A 22,033-nucleotide genomic window follows, 5' to 3' on the forward strand; every position below is an offset into this window, starting at 1 on the left:
TAAATTTCATCCTTAGACACTGTCCATTCCCCAGTAGAAGAGTTTTATGCATGCTTACCAAACACAGAGCCCCGGACCAGCCTGCGTAGATGCGGTTTATCTGGGAGGTAGCGGTATTTACAGCCAAAAACACTGAGGTTTGAGGTATGGTCACCAAAGAACCGAAGATGACGGTATTTTTCTCCACAGCGGTAGCAGAAGTTAGTGTTACATTGAGAGCAGGTCATATGATCACAGCCTTCTGTCCTCTGGATATGAATCTGAGAGTAATCAAAACAAAACACAACAATTGACTGAGACAATTGCTAATGAACATTATATGACATTGGTCCACATGTTCTAAGTTGTTACGGATACACACATTACTGCTTATAAAATGTATCTTAATATTGATATTAATACTGAACCATTAAAGTGTTAATGTGAACAACTGACCTTCTACATTGCTGTCACGATCGATGGAACAAATAGAACGGTCAGGACATTCAAAACTCATTACAATTTCTAAACTGGTGACTTCCACATCCTTTCATCGGTCAAAAAACATCTGTAAGGCTAAAATAACCCCTAAATAACTAATCCCACAAAATTCACAGTTAATATAAGCTAAATTAATTAATTGGTAATGATCATTTGACAAAAACCCTTTGCAAGTTATCAAAAAAATGAAATGGACTGTGTACTCAACTCTACCAAACTTTTTCTGTCCACTTTTAGAAGTGAGTAAATGGGATACTTGTCTCTTCTCCTTTGGCATAGTTATTATAGAAGATAAAAACTGCGAGGAGAATCAAAGTCTCTATTAAAGATTCCATAGCAATGGAATGCAACACAGTGGAAGTCTAATACGGTTGGCCACACCAACTTCGAAACATTGAGATTTCAAAACTTTGTGACTGTATTAACAACATTATTTGTAGAGGCTAGTTAATCAGACTCATAAATACATGAATTCATAAATGCATGTACCCACCTGAATCTACAGTGTTACCGCAAGACCTGTTAAGTGTAGGACAATGATCAAATAAGGAAACAAATCATACTGGAAAAAACACTACTGTACCTCTGACACTTTCATAATGCCATACCAAATTAAAATGGCAGGTATTTCATATCATGTTTTTATCCATATAGAGCTTGGAATTCCATATTTCAGGGGGAAAAAAAACATTAAATTTTTGTTCTGAAACATTACAATATATGACTTATGTATTATTATGATTTTAATCTTGTTTGTTTATATACCATGATCTGAAAAATGTAAGTTATGACAGATATGGTGAAATCAAATTAATAGGCATATAGTCTTTGCTGCACTTACAAAATGCATCTGTGTAAGAAACAAAAAACCTAGTAAGCATAACAAAGTTTATTTCCTGCTTATTTTGGCCCAAGACACAAGACACATGACTTACTAGAATATTAAGTTTCCAGAATGTGTTACAAGAAGCACATTACATCACTAGAGGAAGGATTTCAATTGAGAAAAAGGAATGAGATCAGAGTGTAGCATCATTTGAGGTACTGCTACTATTTTTATCTAGGCTTACACCAAATTAACGGATATAAGAAAGTGCTTTGTTGAACCAAGTAGCATGCAACTGCCAGGAAAACATTGTATAACCCTTCACATTTACTTTTGAAATGTATTTCCCAAGATGTTTCAAATTAAATGTTATTGACACAGGTAAATAATTAAGCAAAAAAGAGTAGGCTGTTCAGGAATTTATGTCTCATCATTCAACACAATTCAAATTTAATCTAAAGATACTACACTAAACACAAGTGACATGGTGCAGATTTTTGTCCACACTGCAACCTCTCCTAACAGGTGTGCTCCAAGGCTCTGTCATGGGCCCCCTCCTGTTCACTCTCTACCCCTCCTCTCTGGGTGCTCTAATCACATCCCGTGGGATCTCTTACACTTCTATGCAGATGACACACAAAAATGTATTTTCCTTCTTCCGACCATCTCATCTTCTCTTGCATTTCTCCCTGTCTCTCTGCTATCTACCTACACTAGTCCTCCTCCATTAGAAGACTCACTGTACCCCCTCTCTGCTCCCCTTTCTCCAGAGCCAACTCCTTTTCCATCTTGGCCCTAAGTGGTGGAACAACCTTTCCACCTGATCACTATCTGGTGATTACTCAAGACGGATCTTCAGACTGTACCTGCAGTTCCCTATGTATTGTTAGCACTTCTATCATTTTACTGCAACTTCTCCTATGCCTACATATGTCGGGTAAAATGGTACTACGTAAATGTGTGATTTTACTGTATTCCTATCACCTTCTGACTCTGCTTTTCTAGATTTTTTTTTCTCCACACCCACCTTGCACCTAGGACATTTCTGAGCATTCCTCTGGCCATGTTCAATTGCACTGGCCCAGTGACGTAACAGCTTGTCTCCTTTCCTGTAGTCCTTGCAGTTCAGACCATCATGCCAAGGAGCATGGCACTTAAAGCACCACACAAACTGGCATATTTCACATTGGATCTATAAAATAACAGGACAAGATACAACTGGTTATAAATACAGGTCTGTTTCAAGATCCAACAAACTGATCTCACAATTGTGACTCAGGTCACTAATTTTGGACACTGAATCCTTGTTTAGAGAAAATAAAAAGCTGAAAATGCAAGAGAAACATGAATGAAAAATTCCAATAATTAATTTGAATTTAAAATGAAAATCATGGTTCCATGCGTTCTTAAAATATGTGGTTTATGCAGTAATTTTTAAATTACAATTTCACAAGTCTATGACTATGATACACATAGTGGACAAAAAAATGGAAACACCAACAAAATGTCACTCAGTAGGGTGTTGGGCCACCACGTGCAACCAGGAAAGCATGGATACAATGTGGCATGGAGTCAACTAGGTGCTGGAATCTGCCACCAGCCTCCCACATGGAATTAATCAATTTCCTCTGGTTTGATGGAGGCAGAAACCACTATCACAGGTACCTCTCCCACAAATGCTCTATGGAATTGAAGTCTGATGATTGGGAGGGCCATGGGAGATGTGTACTAGAGCAATGTTGTCCTAGAAGACACCCCTCTCTGCAGGAAGAAATGCTGCATCATGGGATGCAGATGATAGCCCAGGATGGTAACGTATTGTGCTGCATCAACTCTGCCTTCTTAATGGAATGAGTGGACACAGATCATGTCAGAAAAATGCCCCTATTATGGAACCACCAGAACCTTTTACAGTTGAGAGTTCCTTGGTCTGTCACCACATGTGTACCCACCCATTTGTCAAGAACATGGTGAAGAACGACCCATCAGACCTTATCACACTCCTCCACTGTTCAATTCCCTATGGACCTTTGACCACTGAACATGCAAATGGGCATTACCAGAGTTCCCTTCTGACCGTTTTCAATGATACAAGATGCTCACGACCCAAACTGAACTCTGCACACAGTTTGTCTGCCGTTGCTCTCCTCTTGCAGCCATTTCTGGCTCTTAATAGCAGAATGCAGGCACAGCCTGCTCATACACAACGACACCGCTGGTGGGAAGAGATTTACATATTTCAAATGCCAGTCAGGTATTTGTGGCAGCCACATACTTTGCATACATGTTGTATGGCCCTTGTTCCCCTGGGGTTTCTTTTTGTCCACTACCTGTACATTGTTTCAGCACTGAAACAGTTTAAAGATGTATCTTCAGACTTATTATGCTTATCATGCTTTCACTTGACAAAAAAAAATATATATACAATACTGAGCAAAAGGTTTAGGCAGGTGTGAAAAAATGCTGTAAAGTTAGAATGCTTTCAAAAATAGACATTAATAGATTATATTCATCAAGTGAGTGAACAGAAGAAAAATCTACAGGGATTTTGTAGGCATATAGTCAGGTGTATGATTAAACAATTATACCAAACAGGTGCTAATGATCATCAATTCAATATGTAGGTTGAAACACAATCATTAACTGAAACAGAAACAGCTGTGTAGGAGGAATAAAACTGGGTGAGGAACAGCCAAACTCAGCTAACAAGGTGCGGTTGCTGAAGACAGTTTACTGTCCAAAGACAGACACCATGGCAAGACTGAGCACAGCAACAAGACACAAGGTAGTTCTACTGCATCAGCAAGGTCTCTCCAAGGCAGACATTTCAAGGCAGACAGGGGTTTCCAGATGTGCTGTCCAAGCTCTTTTGAAGAAGCACAAAGAAACGGGCAACGTTGAGGACCGTAGACGCAGTGGTCGGCCAAGGAAACTTACTGCAGCAGATGAAAGACACATCATGTTTACTTCCCTTCGCAATCAGAAGATGTCCAGCAGTGCCATCAGCTCAGAATTGGCAGAAAACAGTGGGACCCTGGTACACCCATCTACTGTCCGGAGAAGTCTGGTCAGAAGTGGCCTTCATGGAAGACTTGTGGACAAAAAGCCATACCTCTGATGTGGCAACAAGGCCAAGCGACTCAACTATGAAAAGACGGGAACTGGGGTGCAGAAAAATGGCAGCAGGTGCTCTGGACTGATGAGTCAAAATTTGAAATATTTGGCTGCAGCAGAAGGCAATTTGTTCACTGAAGGGCTGGAGAGCGGTACACGAATGAGTGTCTGCAGGCAACAGTGGAGCATGGTGGAGGTTCCTTGCAAGTTTGGGCCTGCATTTCTGCAAATGGAGTTGGGGATTTGGTCAGAATTAATGGTCTCCTCAATGCTAAGAAGTACAGGCAGATACTTATCCATCATGCAATACCATCAGGGAGACATCCGATTGGCCCCAAATTTATTCTGCAGCATGACAATGACCCCAAACATACAGCAACAGTCATTAAGAACTATCTTCAGTGTAAAGAAGAACAAGGAGTCCTGGAAGTGATGGTATGGCCTCCACAGAGCCCTGATCTCAACATCATCGAGTCTGTCTGGGATTACATGAAGAGAGAGAAGCAACTGAGGCTGCCTAAATCCACACAAGAACTGTGGTTAGATCGCCAACCTACCTGCCGAGTTCCTTCAAAAACTGTGTGCAAGTGTAGAATTGATGCTGTTTTGAAGGCAAAGGGTGGTCACACAAAAAAATATTTGATACAGATTTTTCTTCTGTTCACTCACTTTGCATTTAGTTAATTGATAAATATAATCTATTAACATGTCTATTTTTGAAAGCATTCTTACTTGTACAGCTTTCACACCTGCCTAAAACATTTGCACAGTACTGTATATATATATATATATATATATATATATATATATATATATATATATATGTGTAAAAAATAAATAAAAATCTGAATCTATACTTTTGAAAAATAAGAATTATAATAAGATCAGCAAATATAAAGCTACATCTACTTTAAATAATACATGAATCAGTATTTAGTAACTGACTCCTGCAAATGAAACAGTATCAAAGGAAACATTTGCAACTGGACACACTTTTTACACAGCAGGCCTTATAAGATTAGACATGGCCAACAGAAGGCTTCATAGAAAATGTGAAACAAAGATAAATAAATCTTCCCACAGTATTATAAACAAAAAGCAATTAATACTAAGAACAGCATAAATACACTGTTTTAGAGAGAGGCTGGAAATGATCAGTGTCAAAACAGAAAAACTGTGTCATCTAGAGTGAATCACACCTATTCATGCAACAAGATTGTCAATTCAAGTATATTTTAGATACATAATTAGTTAATCAATCAGTTATTCTTGTTAAAAGCATATAATGTATATAAAAAGTTTTTCAGTTCATACTTAAGCTTGATAAGCTTCCATTTCATAACTGTTGTCTTGAACTATCTTATCATTATCAAATTGACAGCTGCAGAAAATTCATGAAACACAAACATGCCTACAAAAAAGTTAGTGTGTCTAAAGTTAAAGAATTGTAAAACATGCTCACTTTGTACTTGTGTTCAGACTTGCTAGGAGTATGGAGGTTGCTTTTGCTCTTGAGGTTAGTAAAGTACTTGCACTGTGGGCAGGGTTTTGTGCTGGAGTCCAGCATGTTCAACTCCAAGAAGTAAGTGTACTTGGCCAGCTCCTCACTGGGCAGGTGTGCCAGCACTGTGCCCTCATCCAGCTGCTCGCTGCACTCTGTGATAGGGCACTTTATACCTGCCCGGCCAATCTGCACCTGTGGGGGTGAATCACAAAATATTACACGAGTGCTTTAATATAAGGAGCAAGGACACCTGAGTAAAGCACTGGTTTTGAATCTAGTCATCTGAAATTATGCAAAATAAATACAATTAATTGAAGGTATAAAACACATTACAGATTATTAATTGCTGCATTATAGGTCAGCTGAACAGTATTCAATGAAAACATAATTATCAATTATTATAATTTTTCAGAGGGCCTAGGTTGCTTGCTCCCTACTTATGATATAATTCTGCAGTGAGAAATAGTCAGGTATTCGACTACACTTTAGCAGTGCAGACGACAGCAAGTTGGTACTGAATGCTGTACTGCAACAATGTGATGGCAAATCATAAATCAACTTTCAATTCCCTGAGCCTAAGCTCTAACTCTGCTGCCTCCACTCTTGCGTCCTCTCTTAGCATTACTCTGCTCTTTCTGCACCGCTTGCTCCTTTCCACCGCTTGTCTCTCCTCTGCTTTCCACCCTGCCAACAGCAATCCATCATCTTTTAACCGGAAGTGGGAAAAGGACTAAACGGCCTTCTGTTCTGCACCACTACAGTTCTTCTGCTCTCCTCCTTCAAGTTTACCTTATCTTTAGCCTAGCATTTTTTTCTTCTAGTCTGTGCTTTGCTGCATGTATGACTTTAAGATACTTAAATCTTATAACCATAAACTAAATAAATCAATATATAAAATAAACACCATATATGTTCACAGTATTTTGACAATGTGGAGCGGCTGAAATCTTAATCATATATTTGTTACAGAGAACAGGAAATAGCAGTATACATGATCAAAGAACAGTGGTGAAGATTTGGAAAATTATAGTGATTTTAAGAACAGATGTGTGTGCATATGTCTTTGTTGGCGGTGGTATGTGGTGTGGTCAATGCCAACCTTCTAAAAACCTTTTTATTTTTTTATTCAAATGAGTATTAACATGTTATTTAACAAACAACTGAGTTACATGCACATGAAATATGTTTCAGATGTTTCTTTTAGAAAAAGTACTAAAGGCTCCTAAGATCAAGGACTGCCACTGAAACAAATAAAAAAACAACCGATTCTCCTGATATAATACAAGCACTTTTCTAAAATGCATCATCCACGTGAATAGGAGGAAGCAATATGGGAGATTTTTTTTCCAGTACTTGATATAATTCATTGCATTCAACCGTGCAACCCATCCTTTCAATCCAGTAGAGCAAGGTGTCATAAGCTCATGCTGAAAACTAGGACTTCATTTCACTTCAGCAGTGACCTCTGAGGCTCCAGGACAACCATATTAGCTCTAACGTGACCATAAAAAAAAAAAATAAAGGTCCACAACGTGGAGGCAGAGTTCAGCACAGGCTGTTAGCTGGAATTGTATTATTCCCTTAGAGGAAGGTAAAATGGGGTTTAATTGATGTGGCCACACTGTGTACTGTGCAGTATGAAACAGAACTGTACCATTTGCTTCTGAGCCACATTCAGACAGACTACACTTCCATGTTGTTGTCTGTTAACCAGTGTTTCTCCAACATTTAAGGCCCACGGACCACCCAGCCCCTTATCGCTGGTGACAAACGCATGTTTATCTCTAATAGATTAACTAAAGTAACTGATATGCCATCATCCCCTACTGACCCTATTCACTCCTTGAAGATTGCCTAGACTTATGTAGAGCTAGGCATACTAAAGCAATAACAGATTAGAGAAATGCTCTTAGGTGATTTAAAATAGATGTTTAATAAGCAGTGTGAAACCAGGAAAAGGGGTGTAAAATTGGCATAAGATACAACCTTTGAATTACAAGAGAGCATAGAAAACAATTTGGCTTAGAAGACTGGAATTCCAAAGACACTGCAAAATATGGGAATTAGAGTCAGAAAATAGGCAAAAACGAATTTGGAGAGAGAGCAGAAAGATGCAGCAGATGGATCTGGACAAGAATAAATTAAAAATAATGGAAGTCATAGGGAATCTAGCTTGGGAGATATGTAAAGAATCTGATATATAAATGTAAGCTGGTTCATGGGGAACGCAACAAGATAAACTACAGGAGTCTAGTAGACAAAACACCAGTGACAGGAGTTCCCCCAACACGGACCCCTGCGATGAACCCCACCTTACCCACTCCAGACTACTGCCATGTTGAAGTGACAGACAGGCCACATTTTGTCTGAGCTCTTGATTCAGCATTACAATTCAGGCACATACAAAGGACAGGGATCTAAGAGGGGGAACACACTGGAAACACCCAGGGATTGTTAAGTAACTGGGAAGATATAATTCTAAAGTTCAAAGAGGCAACAGAAACATTTAGCCAATAAACCAAAGTTAGCGTTTGTCCTAAGAAGTCCACTTCGCACACTGAACCAAATGGTTCTTGGTATAGGAACTTTGTGTTTGTATATTTCATAATTTTTTTAATTTTTAAGACATAATACGATTAAAAAACAGCCTTCATTTAAAGGGAGGCAACTTACTTATTTGGCCAGGGACAGGAAGTGTATTCTATAGAGATTTTGAGACAGATGATGTAACTCAGAGTTGTTGTTTTTCTTGGAAAATAAGTTTGGAAATGTCTCTGCATTGCTATGATGTGTTTTATCATCATTTTAGGGCCTCTGATTATTTAAAATGCACTACAGAATACGTCACCTTTACAGGTGGGCAGAAACTGTACTATTTGTAACATCTGATTTGATAGAGTTTATCAAGTCAGACATCTGTGAAAAAGAGTGTTTTACACTATTCAACAATACTTGGAAGACTAACTTGAAATGGTTAATAACTTTTTATTGCTACCATTTTTATTATTAAACTAAACAATAAACTCCCTGCAAATAAATCAAAGAAGGGTTAATAAAATAACATTGTATAGGACAGAGTAAACAGGTAGTAAAAATAAATGGGCAAGACTGGATTCCATCTTTTGAAAGGAGTTATTGTTCACAACAGTCTAGCCATTTTCAACACTTTCAGAGTAATTACTTACAATTATGATGATGGACAGGAACATAATTCCACTTTACGAGAAGTCTCTTGCTGCACAGTGTGTAACAGCATCATAATTGGATGGATGTGGGGACCCAATCATAAATTAGAGCATAAAAGTAGTACTAATCTGATAAGCTTTCAGTCCCACTTTCATTCCAACTCATTTGAAGGGTGCTTTAATAAATAATGATATGAATAAAAAACAATCAATATCATACTATGACAGCTTCATTAAACACTATTGCATTGTGTTTTTCTACTTAATGCATAATGCATTTATTTAGTGGAGGGGTAAGAAAGAACAATAATACCAGCAGCTCTTCTTTGGAAAGTGGGAGAAAACCAAAGCACCATGCAGACTCCAGACTCCACACAGGAAGATGCCCAAGGTTGGAGTCCCAGGAGCTGTGAGGCAGTGCTAACCACCACGCCACCAATTATTATTAATAATAATAGTAGTGCAATTGTGCTGTGAGGCAGAAAGAGGTCTTATGGGGTCTATAATTGAAACATACGTTTTTAGTTGCTCCCATAACCCTGATTCTAAAAATACATTACAAAATCCACATATTTTACAGAGAAACCTTCTTGGCTTACACTACAGCTATACTAAAACAGAGGAGGAAAAGCCACACATCAACATTTCCGTTAACAGGGTGTGTCTGGGAATGTTGAGTTTTTACCAGAAACAAGACAATATTAAACTTCCAATGTGCTTCTATTTAATGGGGATCAACATTAAAGGATGCAATGCCCTTGAAAGCCCCAATTGTTGCTTACCTTTCGCACAATCAGATGAGACCATACCAGACATAATATTACATAACTAGGCCTTTATAAGCTATCCAATCATTCCAGAAGATCACAAAGACTGAGAAAAATAAAGGCATGAAAACATCATACATCATATTGTTCTTTTTTTGAGGCATCTTTAAGAAATAAAATTAAAGGACCATGTTGGACACTCATATCTAGATCTGGCCTACACCTCCAGCAGCCATTTTACCTCCTCAGGTATAATTTCCTGTATGAAAATTAACATCAAATTACTAATATAAGATTTACAATCATCTATATAAAATGGTTACACAGTAGATGGTTCCCCCTAGATAAGAATCAGTTTTCGGGACTACAAGTAAAAAGAGGAACCCATTAACTTCAACCAGCTAATTTATTAATTTATTTTGATTCTACAATAATGCACACTTTAATCCTTCCTTGTTTAAAAAAGCCAGACAGACACCTTCAACTCTTTTACCCACGATTTACTCCCTGATACAATTTGCACTTTAAAAATGATGGACTCTCATGGCAGAATCTATCTGCATGGAGTGAAAAGGCCGGGCCAATTAGCTTTTGTAAAATGTAGTTCTATCAAACTGCTCTACTGCATGTGAAATAAACACTTAAAAAAATATATATTAAACACGCTTGTATTTCCATAGCTTTTATCTGTCTACAACACAATCAGTGTGGCTGAATTTAGAATTCAAAATTAAATATCAGAATATTCATAATGTTTTCTAAAGCAATACAGATTTTCACAAACAGAATTATTTTAAAGCTGTCAATTGTATTAAAATACTAGTGACACTGTTTGACATAATGGAAAAACATTATAGACTAAAGATTATATTTCTATATACATTAATCCTACACTCTGTATTCTTTTAGATTATATAACTAATTGCTATTATTGCTTTAGCTAATCAAGTAAATTCCCACGATTTAGTCAAGATACAGAACAGCACTTTGATCTTATAACAGTACCATTATGGGAAATGGGAATTTCAGTGGAGAAGAAAATAATTCAACATTAAATAAGGCATGAATGGAATGCTACTTTTTAAATCTATATATTAAAGCCTTACTTCTGTCTGTTTTTTTTTTAATAACCAGATTTAATTGATGTTTAGTCACTCCTTCAAACTGCTTCTCTCTTACACTGTTCAAAATGTTAACAATACATTTTTACTCAGAAGTATCTGTCAAATAATTACAAAAATAGGTTGAACATATGCTAACTTTGTGAAAATAATCTTTCACTATTCAAGTCCCAATGTGGCACAGTACCCTTTTCATGTACAGAATTCAGATTTCATGTACAGAAGTGGATTATAGCTAAAGTATTGAACTTAATACAATGACTCCACGATTCAGGATTAGTGAAACATATTACTGACTCTTCTTCGACTGCTTAATAGTGCATAAGAGCATCTGCCATACCATTTTAAGGCTGCAGCTTACAGGTATATAGTCTGTTTGTTTTATAGAGAGAAGAGCCTGGTAATACTGTGCACAGATCCTCTAATTCCACAAGCTTTCCTTTCACCATTTGAATGTGTTTATTTAACCATGCATTTCCTTTGGATTGCACTTCAGTTTATAGTGAATTAAAGCCACTAGACATGTTAAACGGCTGTTACGTGGATATATAAATGCACATTTATTTATTTTTTATTTTGAATGACATGTTTAACTGGGGGGGAGGAAACAAAATAAACAAAATCAGAACTCGACCTTGCTGCCAGTTTAGTTCCCTCTTCTTCAATTATGTAACCAAGTGCTATGAGTCATTTTATTTCTTCATATAAGAAACACAAAACTGGAACAAAACTATAGAAGAAAATAGGGGGGTGAAAGGATTATCTTACTGAAAAAGTTTACAACTAACATAATGTTCTTCTTCTTCTTCTTAATAATAATAATAATAATAATAATAATAATAATAATAATAATAATAATAATATTATTAATGAACTTACTGAAATACAATGCTGGGTGGAATGCATAAAATACAATTCCTTGCATTTGCACAACAGCATTATCTTGTGAAATATTATCATGTGTTTTAACAAATGATTTTTAGATAAGTCCTGTTAACTAGGTTTAAATATTCAAAATGTCTTTGCAAATGTACCTCCCCACCCAAAAGAAAACGTGTTGAGAGCTACCACAGTGTGATTGTCTGAAAAAAAAAAGTTGTCACTGTGAGTGGAACACAGTAGTGTTTTGCCAAACAAAAGAATACTCCAGGAATATCCCTAGACCAGAGTCCAAATATTTATTTCTTTAAAGAGGGAGTTAATGCATACTTCACGAGTTTGCTAATTTTTTCAGCTGTACTCTGGTAATCACAGCCGTAATAAATAAATGAACCACTTTGAGGGAAAAAAATACATGAATGATTCAATGCAATTATGAGAAATACCCTGACTAAATTCATTCCGAATTAACTCCAAACTGTGGAAAACATAAATCATGAAGCAGTACAGTAATTGCATTAAATCCAGGAAAGACAGTGCTCTAGGATTACAACAATCAATTTAAGTATTGCCATTGATGTCTGTTTAAAGAACATGCTGGAGAGAAACAGAACACATTTTTTGATTTAATTAATTTCAACAGGAGGCATTCACAGGCATAACATAAATAAATCAGAACAACAAACATGAACTGTAGGCAAATGTTATTAAAATATATACACTACCAAGTGTGTCTTGGCAAAGAGCATGGTTACAGCTCATTGCTCAGAATGGTCTGACAAAACCGGTTTTATTTTTAGACATTCTTTCGATTAAAATAATGCAAGCTATTATACCATTGTTTACACATCTGTCCACAATATTCAACAAAACTCATGAGATGAGAACACTGCATGTCTGAGTCAGCGACATAATCCAGTCCATGCTGCAAATTGCAAGTGCTCTAATCCAGACATGGGAATTTATCTGAATTCAAAGTGTGAACATATACATCTACTTGGAGAGATGACACATCAATGATCATTTAAAGTTTCCTGAAAAAAAATGACTAAAGACCTTTATATATCCTTTTCTCAGTAATGATCATAATTCCTCACTGCATTCCTTCTGTATGTTGTAATATTTTTTGACAATATGTGTGACAGATTAAAGTAGTGCAGCAGAGACCAATATGATGATTCTCCCTGAGATGTATTCTCCAAATTGATTCTCCAAATGATAATAAAAAAGTTGGCTAATCCTTTATCATTTTACCTACTTTTACAGATTGTCTGGTTCATGGTTCCTCGATTGTGTAATCCCCCGAGCCTGCCATTATATTTCAATCATGTCAAAAAACGATTTTGTAACAATTCCAGTAAAAGCAGTTTATATCCTTCTCAGAAGAGAATGAGAATATATGGCATATGGAAGTATACCAGTGGTGTCCCTGGCTTAGATTAATGTCTGCCTGTTTAGTTGATCTCGTTGTTCAGGTGATTGCTAAAAAGGGGGATATTTTTTAACAGAAAAATAGCAGAAATCTTCTTGGTTGGCAATACATTTTCATATGAATACATTTCATTTTTTATGTAAATGAAAAAGTCGTAGTTACTAAAGTTGAAGTAAAAATATTACATATACATATATATATATATATATATATATATATATATATATATATATATACACTCACCTAAAGGATTATTAGGAACACCTGTTCAATTTCTCATTAATGCAATTATCTAACCAACCAATCACATGGCAGTTGCTTCAATGCATTTAGGGGTGTGGTCCTGGTCAAGACAATCTCCTGAACTCCAAACTGAATGTCTGAATGGGAAAGAAAGGGGATTTAAGCAATTTTGAGCGTGGCATGGTTGTTGGTGCCAGACGGGCCGGTCTGAGTATTTCACAATCTGCTCAGTTACTGGGATTTTCACGCACAACCATTTCTAGGGTTTACAAAGAATGGTGTGAAAAGGGAAAAACATCCAGTATGCGGCAGTCCTGTGGGCGAAAATGCCTTGTTGATGCTAGAGGTCAGAGGAGAATGGGCCGACTGATTCAAGCTGATAGAAGAGCAACTTTGACTGAAATAACCACTCGTTACAACCGAGGTATGCAGCAAAGCATCTGTGAAGCCACAATACGTACAACCTTGAGGCGGATGGGCTACAACAGCAGAAGACCCCACCGGGTACCACTCATCTCCACTACAAATAGGAAAAAGAGGCTACAATTTGCACAAGCTCACCAAAATTGGACAGTTGAAGACTGGAAAAATGTTGCGTGGTCTGATGAGTCTCGATTTCTGTTGAGACATTCAGATGGTAGAGTCAGAATTTGGCGTAAACAGAATGAGAACATGGATCCATCATGCCTTGTTACCACTGTGCAGGCTGGTGGTGGTGGTGTAATGGTGTGGGGGATGTTTTCTTGGCACACTTTAGGCCCCTTAGTGCCAATTGGGCATCGTTTAAATGCCACGGCCTACCTGAGCATTGTTTCTGACCATGTCCATCCCTTTATGACCACCATGTACCCATCCTCTGATGGCTACTTCCAGCAGGACAATGCACCGTGTCACAAAGGTCGAATCATTTCAAATTGGTTTCTTGAACATGACAATGAGTTCACTGTACTAAACTGGCCCCCACAGTCACCAGATCTCAACCCAATAGAGCATCTTTGGGATGTGGTGGAACGGGAGCGTCGTGCCCTGGATGTGCATCCCACAAATCTCCATCAACTGCAAGATGCTATCCTATCAATATGGGCCAACATTTCTAAAGAATGCTTTCAGCACCTTGTTGAATCAATGCCACGTAGAATGAAAGCAGTTCTGAAGGCGAAAGGGGGTCAAACACAGTATTAGTATGGTGTTCCTAATAATCCTTTAGGTGAGTGTATATATAGGAATAACTATATATATATATATATATATATATATATAGTTATTCTGCAATTGTGAAAAATGTACAGTACTGTGCAAAGGTTTATGGCAGGTGTGAAAAAATGTTGTAAAGTAAGAATGCTTTCAAAAATAGACATGTTAATAGATTATATTTATCAATTAACTAAATGCAAAGAGAGTGAACAGAAGAAAAATCTACATCAAATCCATATTTGGTGTGACCACCCTTTGCCTTCAAAACAGCATCAATTCTTCTAGGTACACTTGCACAAAGTCTGGGATATTGTAGGCATATAGTCAGCTTTATGATTAAACAATTATACCAAACAGGTGCTAACGATCATCAATTCAATATGTAGGTTGAAACACAATCATTAACTGAAACAGAAACAGATGTGTAGGAGGAATAAAACTGGGTGAGGAACAGCCAAACTCAGCTAATAAGGTGCGGTTGCTGAAGACAGTTTACTGTCCAAAGACAGACACCATGGCAAGACTGAGCACAGCAACAAGACACAAGGTAGTTCTACTGCATCAGCAAGGTCTCTCCCAGGCAGACATTTCAAGGCAGACAGGGGTTTCCAGATGTGCTGTCCAAGCTCTTTTGAAGAAGCACAACGAAACGGGCAACGTTGAGGACCGTAGACGCAGTGGTCAGCCAAGGAAACTTACTGCAGCAGATGAAAGACACATCATACTTACTTCCCTTCTGCCTTCCCTTCTTCGGAAGATGTCCAGCAGTGCCATCAGCTCAGAACTGGCAGAAAACAGTGGGACCCTAGTACACCCATCTACTGTCCGGAGAAGTCTGGTCAGATGTGGCCTTCATGGAAGACCTACGGCCAAAAAACCATACCTCCGACGTGGCAACAAGGCCAAGTGACTCAACTATGCATGAAAACGCAGGAACCCGGGTGCAGAAAAATGGCAGCAGGTGCTCTGGTCTATGATGAGTCAAAATTTGAAATATTTGGCTGTAGCAGAAGGCGGTTTGTTCGCCGAGGGGCTGGAGAGCGGTACGCGAATGAGTGTCTGCAGGCAACAGTGAAGCATGGTGGAGGTTCCTTGCAAGTTTGGGGCTGCATTTCTGCAAATGGTGTTGGGGATTTGGTCAGAATTAATGGTCTCCTCAATGTTGAGAAGTACAGGCAGATACTTATCCATCATGCAATACCATCAGGGGGGCATCTGATTGGCCCCAGATTTATTTTGCTGCATAACAATGACTCCATGGTGGTATGGCCCCCACAGAGCCCTGATCTCAACATCGAGTCTGTCTGGGATTACATGGAGAGAGAAGCAACTGAGGCTACCTAAATCCACAGGAGAACTGTGGTCAGTTCTCCAAGATGTTTGGGCCAACCTGCCTGCCGAGTTCCTTCAAAAACTGTGCAAGTGTATCTAGAAGAATTGATGCTGTTTTGAAGGCAAAGGGTGGTCACACCAAATATGGATTTGATGTAGATTTTTATTCTGTTCACTCTCTTTGCATTTAGTTAATTGATAAATATAATCTATTAACATGTCTATTTTTGAAAGCATTCTTACTTTACATCATTTTTTCACACCTGCCTAAAACTTTTGCACAGTACTGTATATTTTATTTTTATGAAGCAAACAAGTAAGCTGTTCCAAAACGAATGACCAGTTTAACTCACAGATTTTGAGGGTGCAGATGTTTATTCTTGCATAAACCCAAAGAACAGGTGTTTCTAGTCTTAAAACTGCCACCTTGTTAAATTACCTGATCCAAGGCCTTGCTCAGCAGTTAATACATACTTGGAGTGATACTGCTAAATGTAAATGAGGAAAATAAATAAATAAAGAGGAAAATGTATGGTCCACAATGCACAGCGTAAATTCCTAGGAAGAACAAGTGTATTATGACTGCTTTCTTTGTTTTTGAAAAAGGGTGGTCTAAACTGTATTGTTCAAAGCCTTGTTTGTATAGGAGGGTAAGGGCATTTTTTGTTTAAAGCACAGTTTTACAAAATATTTTATTCTTCAGACCTTATTCTGCTGTAAGAGGGAAAAAAAAACAAAGGCTAAAAATATATTAACATTTGTAGGGGAGGGACCAACATTTTTAAAATCCAAAAAAAAAAAAAAAAATGGTTAGAACTGAAAAAAGGATAAACTCACTGCAGTTAATACACCACTCTGAACACAAGACAACAACTACCAAGAGCAGCTTGTATTCTAAAAGCAAATTCATGAACATCATTCAAATGGATAAAAAACAAAAAAATCTATTGAAATATGTAAAATTATACAAATTAAATTGTAGCTCCTACTATCCCAGGATGGTGTCTCATACTGTGCAGCTCTTTCACTGTACGAACTGTCAATTTAGAGCAAATGTAGAGTCTGATGGTTTGCAGATAAGGCAGTGTTATGAAAACAAACCTCACTGCTGCTCATATTTCAATTTGATTGCTGCATACAGCTTACAAAGAGGAAGCATAAGAATACCAGTAAGAGTTTCAAAAGTTACATTTCACAGCACACGGCTTCAAAGAAACAACCTCAACCTCTTCCAGTACAGCCACATTGGCTACTATTAACAAGACTCCTTGTTTAAAGTAAACCATTTTGTGCAAGAAGTTTCCTCAATGAAGGACTGTGTTACAGCTGATCACCCCTTGCACAGTTTAGAAGTTAAATTTGGTACTTCTATCTTCACCAAAGGCAGGGGGTGTCGAAGTCTTTTCAACAGTGGGCCACATGATCAGAAATCCACATGTGTACGGCCCACATGAATTATTTATTGATAACAATGGTGAAGTATAGTGAAGTATAGCCTGCTAGCATGACACCTGTCAGCAGTCAGTTATACAATGGTAGTGGCTGGCAGGTGGTTAGGCCCTTCTGGCCTACTAGTTTATTTGTGCTAGCTAATTAGGTAAACAAAAAATAATAATCTAAAAATCTCAGGCGGGCAGTACATTTAATGGGACCCACATTCCAAGCTTTTAAAAAATATATATATATTCAGGCACTATGTACTAAACCATAAAATGCAGTTCATGATTTATAAATGTAGATTATTTTGTTTCTCTATATGTCATTCAACATGTTCTTCATTACATATTACACAGCAACCTTAATTGATAGTTTATATAATACTAGTGTGCTCTATATTCTAGCTTATCTTTGACTTATAGTAGTATGAATAAAAACGTGTTATTTTAATCAACTTCTCATTGCTCTATTGGATTTAGAGACTATTTATCTGCCATTCCAAAGTCCTAAAAAAACACTGTAAGACACTGCTATACTTAAGGTTGAGCGCTTGTTTTATTTTTTCCCGGAATATCAACTTCAACCACAGTTCTCCAACACTTGGGATTACTTTCTGACCCAGTATTTCCTCATACATTTTCGTCATAAACATATAGCTGACATACAGCAGGCTATAGTCTTATTTTACTGTATACTGTATATATTTTAAGAGATAGCAGCCTTACTCCCCCTCAGATATGAAACCTCTACTATAAACCTCATTGTATCAGTCTTGGCCTTTGTTATGGCTGTTTCAGCATCTGCTGTTATTTTGCTTTGGCTACGCTTCAGCTCTTCGGTATTCTGCTGATGCAGTGGAACATCCCTTTCTTCTTCTCCCTCTGATAATTAGATGACCATCTTGCCATCTGACTTTGCATGCATATCATATCTGTCCCAGCTCTCCCATGAAAACTCACCTTTTCAAACCGAACCAGTGACCCTATGATCCTTCACTCCTCCTGGGCAATCTATACTCATTCCTGCAATACGTCTCAAACTACCCACTAGAAAACATTTAATCACAAACCAATTGTGTTTAATTGTCAGTTCAACCACATGCTCACTTTTCAAATGCATTGTACTGTACACGTTAGCTGTAGTTGCTACTGATCTTGTACTATATTTTGCATTAGTCTTGTCGTGCCTGTTAAACCACAGTAACCACCATGTAGCTTAACTTTCCTTCTACATAACATGTTACATACAGTCCATTATAATGCAACTGTATACGTCAAGGTGAGTTGCCAGGGATAATTAAGCAGCATCTAAGAAAAATATATTAGATTTCAGATATTCATTTTAATTAGGCCTATACTAGCCTATATAGTGGCACATCCAAGTTGCTAATAACCTATTGTTTAATATAAATATCCAGTGCTGTTATTTTCCCACACATTCATTGTATACAGTACAGTTATAATGCCTCTATTTGAACAAGCAGGTGGGGTTGATTAAATCTGTCAAACATGTCTGACATCTGCGTGCAATATCTTGAGAGATTTTGTAATTGTGCATGTATTTTTACAGAAAATACATCTGAGGTTCCTAGCCGTTTTCCCTCCCGTCAAACTTAAATCAGAATAAGAAATTATAATTATTGAAATATTACATTTGAAAGATCTGGCCAAATTTAGAATTCCTTTTATTCTAGGAAATGATCATTTAACTACATTAGTCTGTCGCGCACACACAGTACCAGTCACAACTCTGCTGTAGTTTAATCTTAAACTGGATGTATATTCACGTATCTGCAGTCAATCTTGATTCGGTATTTTGAAAAAAACATGCATTCATACAAACAACACGAAGGTAAAGCAACAAAAACGCAAACACAAATACCCTGCTCCTTCATCACTTTGCACAGCGATTACCTGAGAGCTGAGGTATCTTTTCAGACACTCCTCGCAAACTGCTTTCTTGCAACAAGGAAGCGGTTTAATGGGTTTCTCGTCCAGACAAATGCGGCAGGACAGCACGATGGAGATCTGGTAATCGCCGTTGTAAAGACTGCCGAAAGTCCTGGAGTCGATCAGACTGGATATAGTGAAAGGCTCACGGTAATAGGGATCCGAATTGAGCTCGTCCTGCGGGTGCAAATCCCCGTGTGGCTGCCCGGGGACGCCCGGCTGTGCTGCGGGAGTCACGTCTCCCCCGTCCGGGCTGGGTGGCTGTCCCGGGCTATCGGGGGGTCTCCTGTAGTTGTCATTCTCTATACAGTACACAGTGCAGTAAACATGCTCCTTAGACAGGCAGGTGTCCTCGTTGCCGGTCGCTTTATTTTCCTCGTTTCTCTCCGACTCAATTAATTCCTCTTCACCCAGATCTGACGACGTGAGTGCGGGGTGCGTGGCCGCCGCGTCGCCCCGCTGCCCTGCGCTGTCCGGGCGGGGGTCGCGGTCATCGCCGGGGCGCTTCTCCTGCTCGGGGCTGCCTGATCCCTTTTTAAAAACGGCATCCACGATGACGGCCCGATCGTCTTTTTGGCGGTGCAAGCTATTGTTATTAACAGTTCGGGGGAAATTCCTCCTTAATATCTCAACTGCAGACGGTTTCCTTGCGACGTCTCGGTCATTAGTAGTTTCTTGGCGGCTCATGACTTCCAGCCTGTATTTATGACGGTCCAAAACATCCTCGGCTCTTCTAACTTTTCTTTCCCGGCCGTCTGGTACGAAATCTGTGCTGTGTACTGCAACCTCGCCAGACCCTTCGGGCTCACTGATGACAGGCTCTTGAAAGCCGCTCATACGACTCCGTCTCTCCTCCTCAGCAGCATCTACACAGATTGTGTCATCTTCCATTCCTGAGGAGTAACTTCCCACCGAGCCGCCCCCGCTGCCCGCACGCCGCGCTTGTGCTTCCGGGTCCCGGCGCGGAGAGAGAGAGAGAGAGAGAGAGAGAGAGAGAGAGAGAGAGAGAGAGAGAGCCGGCCGAGCTGCGCGACTGTATATACACTCACCTAAAGGATTATTAGGAACACCATACTAATACTGTGTTTGACCCCCTTTCGCCTTCAGAACTGCCTTAATTCTACGTGGCATTGATTCAACAAGGTGCTGAAAGCATTCTTTAGAAATGTTGGCCCATATTGATAGGACAGCATCTTGCAGTTGATGGAGATTTGTGGGATGCACATCCAGGGCACGAAGCTCCCGTTCCACCACATCCCAAAGATGCTCTATTGGGTTGAGATCTGGTGACTGTGGGGGCCAGTTTAGTACAGTGAACTCATTGTCATGTTCAAGAAACCAATTTGAAATGATTCGACCTTTGTGACATGGTGCATTATCCTGCTGGAAGTAGCCATCAGAGGATGGGTACATGGTGGTCATAAAGGGATGGACATGGTCAGAAACAATGCTCAGGTAGGCCGTGGCATTTAAACGATGCCCAATTGGCACTAAGGGGCCTAAAGTGTGCCAAGAAAACATCCCCCACACCATTACACCACCACCACCAGCCTGCACAGTGGTAACAAGGCATGATGGATCCATGTTCTCATTCTGTTTACGCCAAATTCTCACTCTACCATCTGAATGTCTCAACAGAAATCGAGACTCATCAGACCAGGCAACATTTTTCCAGTCTTCAACTGTCCAATTTTGGTGAGCTTGTGAAAATTGTAGCCTCTTTTTCCTATTTGTAGTGGAGATGAGTGGTACCCGGTGGGGTCTTCTGCTGTTGTAGCCCATCCGCCTCAAGGTTGTACGTGTTGTGGCTTCACAAATGCTTTGCTGCATACCTCGGTTGTAACGAGTGGTTATTTCAGTCAAAGTTGCTCTTCTATCAGCTTGAATCAGTCGGCCCATTCTCCTCTGACCTCTAGCATCAACAAGGCATTTTCGCCCACAGGACTGCCGCATACTGGATGTTTTTCCCTTTTCACACCATTCTTTGTAAACCCTAGAAATGGTTGTGCGTGAAAATCCCAGTAACTGAGCAGATTGTGAAATACTCAGACCGGCCCGTCTGGCACCAACAACCATGCCACGCTCAAAATTGCTTAAATCACCTTTCGTTCCCATTCAGACATTCAGTTTGGAGTTCAGGAGATTGTCTTGACCAGGACCACACCCCTAAATGCATTGAAGCAACTGCCATGTGATTGGTTGGTTAGATAATTGCATTAATGAGAAATTGAACAGGTGTTCCTAATAATCCTTTAGGTGAGTGTATATATATAGCATATAGCAGTCACAAAATAGTAGTATTATTATTATCATCATCATCATCATCATCATCATCATCATTTGTTGACACATCTTACCCCACAACTTGCAAGTGAAAAAATACTTCAAAATACTTGGTAATAGGAATGCTAAATTAGCTCGGGTGTAAGCAATCGCCTTCAAAATCACACCAAGTTCGGTAGCCTCCACTTGCCTTTAATTTAGTGATTCACAATGATTTCAGGATACATTCAGCAGTTCCTGTATGATCAATCGGCTGAACAGTGCTTTTCAAATCAAAGACTCAACCA

General features: G+C 38.8%; 1 protein-coding gene across 1 annotated transcript in view; it reads right to left on the reverse strand.

Annotated features, from left to right (window-relative positions):
- The window catches only part of rnf217 (ring finger protein 217), a 32,145-nt gene extending 11,723 nt beyond the window's left edge, over positions 1–20,422 (reverse strand). Inside the window, exons 1-4 of the mRNA XM_066699799.1 lie at positions 19,428–20,422; positions 5,883–6,116; positions 2,334–2,498; positions 59–260 (exon numbers count right to left, since the gene is read on the reverse strand). Of these exons, the coding sequence (XP_066555896.1) occupies positions 59–260; positions 2,334–2,498; positions 5,883–6,116; positions 19,428–20,354 (1,528 nt within the window). The 5' untranslated portion in view covers positions 20,355–20,422. The remainder of the gene's footprint in view (positions 1–58; positions 261–2,333; positions 2,499–5,882; positions 6,117–19,427) is intronic.
- Between the last annotated feature and the right edge of the window lie 1,611 nt (positions 20,423–22,033).

The sequence above is a fragment of the Amia ocellicauda genome, chromosome 1 (genome assembly GCF_036373705.1).
Source record: "Amia ocellicauda isolate fAmiCal2 chromosome 1, fAmiCal2.hap1, whole genome shotgun sequence".
Classification (NCBI taxonomy): domain Eukaryota; kingdom Metazoa; phylum Chordata; class Actinopteri; order Amiiformes; family Amiidae; genus Amia; species Amia ocellicauda.